This window comes from Buceros rhinoceros, unplaced genomic scaffold, assembly GCF_000710305.1.
Source record: "Buceros rhinoceros silvestris isolate BGI_N320 unplaced genomic scaffold, ASM71030v1 scaffold9910, whole genome shotgun sequence".
NCBI lineage: Eukaryota > Metazoa > Chordata > Aves > Bucerotiformes > Bucerotidae > Buceros > Buceros rhinoceros.
This window is the reverse complement of record NW_010389008.1, coordinates 1-4925: the sequence shown is the minus strand read 5'-3', so window position 1 is coordinate 4925 and position 4925 is coordinate 1. Positions and strand designations below refer to the sequence as shown.

The window sequence follows — 4925 nt, the reverse complement described above, 5'->3', positions numbered from 1 at the left end:
CCGCGATTCCTGTTCACAGCCAGAGCTTCCCGAAGCTGGACAGGCCCAACCACAACACCCACTTTTTCCTGGGAAGAACCTGCATCCCTCTTGAACCTACTGACACAGCCTTGATAGCAGCGGGAGGAGTAGTCGTTGTACCTGCACACCACCAGCTCACACCGCAGGTAAACCGACGGGTGTTGATTAACGAACGAAAACGCACTGAACGCGAACCGAGCAGCGGTGCTGTACGGGGAGTAGTAAGAGGAGTAGGTAGGATCCTTCACACACCTGGAAGGAGAGAGAACAGATTAGCTGTTGTGACTAGAAATGCTATCACACTCTAATTGTGCAATATGTTTTGTGTTTAAATATAAAAGCAGAAGGTAGGAGTAAAAGAGAACTCAGAGGCATAAAAAACCCCACTGGTTTTAGCAGGAAGAGGAATAGAGGCAAAAATAACTAAGAGTGGCAGTGATTTCTGCCACCATAATGTATACGGCACAGAAGTCTCTCCGCTCAGTAAACATGCCCAGCTGAAGATAACTAGTGGTTCTGCTGGTTCCTGCGCTGCAGGTGAACGCTTTGCAAAGAGGATCCTGCAGGCTGTTGCAGAAAGAAAAGGCTCCCGTCTACGCTGGAAGGACAAAACTAACTCTAATACACGTTTGGTTTGGGGAAATAAACACGCTCTTTGGTCCGTCAGTGTTTGTAGGGTTCCTTGCTTGAGCAATCATCTGGACACCTGACAGAGATCTCCAGATGTTTCCCAGAGGAAGGTTCTAGATTAACTTTCCTGGCAATGAGTTTCGCGTCCTGACAGTTACTAGCCTTAGAAGTTACTTAACTTATATCCTAGTCATCTCATTTAATTGGGAAAAGATCACAATAATTCGCCCACAGTTGTGGCCCCAGAATATGTCATAGTTGTCTTTAATTACATTTGTGCTCATTTCCCTAATAAACACACCAAGGATTTTAAGTCCTTTCATTCTTAACTGCAGGTGATATCCCAACACACCTGATGATTATAGATGGATATTACTGATCTCAGACTCAGTAAACACCGAGTTCGCTTTTGGCTCAGTTCCGTGTGACATGAGTAACATTAACTGGAAAATTATCAGAATCTCTTTGCCCCATCTCCCTGGAGACTCTCCTGCTCGTAAAGGTAGACAGTCCTTCTGGGTCCTGCTTAATGCAGAGGTGTTTTTAAAGACAAAATGAAAAGAAGCCCTGACAAGAGGAAAAAACCTTCCTAAGATTCACCTCAAGTGTGAGAGGGAGGAGGTTCACCCAGCAGGCAGGAGGCACTGTGTCCCCTCATTAGCCTGACTTCCAGTCCAGCACAGGTCACCACGCTGCTGAGGCTACTGGTGTGAACACCCGCCCAGGAGGCAGAGAAATACGAGTGTCACCAAGCACCAAAGGGAAATAAACGAGCCTGAGGCTCTCATTCCTGGGACAAAATGGGACACCGAGAGCCGCACTTCTGTGCTTCCAGCTCGCTGTCGGTTCTACATCCTTTCCAGGAGTACCCAGCGTGTCCACGGCGAATAAAAAGGCACTTGTGTCAAATTAAGCAAAATGGTTTAGGTTTCTAGAATAGCAAGGGAAAGCTGAGGAATCCCTCTTCTTTTTGAGCAGGCTGTTTCATGTTAAGATGCTGCAAAACTCCAATTCTGACGTACGAAAACACAGAGCCACTGACAACAACACGTACCATGCATCTATTTCAGAAACAAATTCAGAGCTCAGTTTCTACACCGCCTCCTCGGGTGAAACCTCGGTGTTGACTGCCGCTGCTGAATGGCCTTTCTTTGTCGTATGATACTCTATCCGGGCTTTGCCAAGAAGCCTTTCTTTGAAGCATTTCTGTGTTGAGATTTGCAGCCAGCGAACGCTTGCCGTAAATCTCCTCTTTCATAAATTGAGCTCTTTCAGAACTGTGCATACAGGTACTTTTAAAGTAATTCTTTAGAAGGTTCTTACCCACTTCTGATCAATTCATGGCTCAGGGTATTAAAATCTTTAGGATCAGGTGATGTCACACATGTGTCCACAAACACCAGCAGATTTGGGTCAGAGCTGTGAAGATAAGCTTGAAGGAACAAATTCTGACCCAGGTCAACGTAGTATGGGAAGACACGCACTGGCACCAGAAAGGACGAGGAGCTGTAGAATGTCAAGCTCACGTTGTATCTGCCATACTGGGTTTCACTGACTTTGGTGATGTCATTGGCAATGTACATTGTTTGCACCCAGGTGTTCTGGAGCATCTTGCAGTTGACGTGGAAGTGAAGGTCATTTTTCCTCTTGATGAGGTAACCAGGAGCAGGCACTTTTATCACGTTGGAGTAGGTGATCGTTTCGTTGTTGCCCTATTTGACACATTAGATAAGTACAAGATTATCGCATGTAGCCATGTTCACAGCGTGAACCATGAACCCCTGCATGTGCCAGGTCCTAGTATTAGTAAGGAAGAACACGTCATACTCAAAACCCCCATCCTGGATGGGATTGATCTCTTGAGTCTCTCCTATACTTTGTTCTCTAGAGCATCCCTCCAAAATAGATACAGGGATTGCCCAAACCCTGGCACGGATAAGTAGGAATGTTTAGCAAACCTTAGCCCCCAGAAGCACATGTTGCTGTTCTGTGTTTTGAATACCTGTGGCCTCAACACCCTTTCAATTCATGACAATTTTCCAAATGTCTGTTAAGTTCCCATGCCCAGACTTGGAAAGGTCTCCAAAACATGTTGACACCAACCTCTCTACGTGTACCACAGCCATTGTATGGAATGTTGAATATAACCTCAGCTGATGTAATTGTTGGTCTACAATAAGAGTCAGACAAGCTGATGTTCCACACTGAGTAGCCCTGTAACTCAAGGTAGCGTCTGTCCACCACTGCACGCATGTAGGCTGACGAGCACACAAGGGCTAGGGAGAAAACATCAATTATCAGTGATTTGGGGAAGTGAAGCGCTTGCATGTTACAACTTTGAGAAATGCAAGAGCTGCTACCATTTAGGGGAGAGAAACCATAAGCCAAACCACTTATATTTACCCTTTATGCTTCGATATGAATAAGCAGTAGTGGCTTTGAAGACTTCAGCTGTTGAATGTTTCTGCAGGCTCAGCTAGACAAATTCGTAACGGACATGACCTGGTGCTGGCAACAGCTCTGCCCTGAATAGCTGGACTAGGAAGCCTCCAAAGGTCCTTTCTAACCAATATTTCTACGATTTTATGAAAATGTGACCATAAAGGTAGAAAATACACGTATGAATAATGATGTGATAAGAATTTAGACTGGCCATTGCAGAAAACATCTGAAGGCGATTAATTCAATACTTGAAGATTTTTGTTTAATGGAAAAATAATTATTATCTGAAAGTGATCGGTCAATAATCAGGTATGAAGTTAAGCAGGAGTGTCACCTATATGGGGTTTCTTCAACAACATTAACCAATGTTATTTAGCAAATAAAATCAGGGTATAAACGGTCCGAGAAAAGCAAACATTACAAACAGAATGGAAACTTACTAGTGGTCTGGTCTGCGGGAAAGGACTGATACTCAGCGTGAAAACCTCTGCGTGAAAACCTCTGCGTGAAATACCTGGACTCACTGTGAAATCTGACAGTCAGAAAGTTTGAGGACGACGTGTATGTGAGATTAGAACTAGAACAAATTCTTCCAAGCAGAGGAGAAGTGTTAGGTGGCCCATCATAGATCTTAATATAGTCATTCAGGCAACCACCTTGCAACCTGAGGAAGAAACATGAATATATAATCAAATTAATTTGGTAAACTTGATTTCTAAGTGCTGAACAAACAATAAATTAAGATATTGAGCTCACACAGTTCCCATGAAATATTTCTTTAACTCGCGTATAAGCATGGGAAATGTGCTTGGGAATTGTGGTTGTAGTAGAGATTTGGGATGCGTTTATTGCCCAGGCAGGAAGCGGTTTACTTACTGAATACTTCCAAAAGTGAGCATAATGCGGAAATTATTTGTTACTTGTATTTCCCACAAACAATCCACATTATCTGGATAATTCGAAGGATAAAAGGGACTCTGAAATGTTCCAGAGGAATTGAGAAGTAAACCACCACAAACATATTCTCTAGCTGGGAAACCAAGATGGCTAAGCTATCCATTTGACACTGAAAAGTTGTTGAGGGTGATTACCCTGTAGCTCTACCTCTCCCTCCTCCAAACCCCCTACAAAAAAAAAAAAAAAAAAAAAAAAAAAAAAAGAAAATAAGATGTAGATAAGATTAATTTCGATTTACTCCTGATTAAAGGAAAATGCGCTTGATATATCCAATCCGTGGCAATGGACATTAAATCTCCAGAAAGACTGAATATTTATGCTCGTCTCGCTCAGACTACAGGTGTAACGATCTATTCAGGGAACTCCTCCTTGATATTTTACTGTTGGTAGGATAAAGGCAAAATGCGTATGACGGAAAGCAAGAAGTGCTGGCCCTAATAACGTGAAAATGAGAGAAGAAAGAAAAGGTTGCGTGCAAAAACAACACAGTATGGAGATATCCAGCATCAGAATCAGACAGACATAGCGGGGGAGTATGTTGGACTTAAACGGATACTACCAATAATGATTTTTTCCCAAAAGTATTAAAAAGTACAAAATAAAAAACTCGAGCCTATAATCTGGAAGAAATACACGTCCAAAGGAAAGCAGTGGTAAGTACAATCATGCAGACAAACCTGGAGTAGTTGTAGTTGGAGTGAAAAAAGTGGTCGTACTTGTGCAGCCTGGAGGAGAAGAAGAGAAAGAGGCAAGTGAGCACCTTGTGGATGAAGCTGTTCACCAGGCTCAAGGGGGAACCTGGGAAAGGAGGAACCTGGGCAATCGTGGGAAAACCCTCGAGCGTGCAGGCACCTTCCCTCGCTGGCACATTGGCA

The 4925-nt window shown here is 43.4% G+C and overlaps 1 protein-coding gene across 1 annotated transcript in view; it reads right to left on the bottom strand.

Annotated features, from left to right (window-relative positions):
- LOC104490180 (deleted in malignant brain tumors 1 protein-like) overlaps positions 1-4775 on the bottom strand; it is a gene marked incomplete at its 5' end in the record, with an annotated part of 5706 nt that extends 931 nt beyond the window's left edge. Inside the window, 5 exons of the mRNA XM_010132435.1 lie at positions 5-273; positions 1975-2363; positions 2755-2927; positions 3618-3757; positions 4728-4775. Coding sequence (XP_010130737.1) covers positions 5-273; positions 1975-2363; positions 2755-2927; positions 3618-3757; positions 4728-4775 — 1019 coding nt within the window. The remainder of the gene's footprint in view (positions 1-4; positions 274-1974; positions 2364-2754; positions 2928-3617; positions 3758-4727) is intronic.
- Positions 4776-4925: the final 150 nt, after the last annotated feature.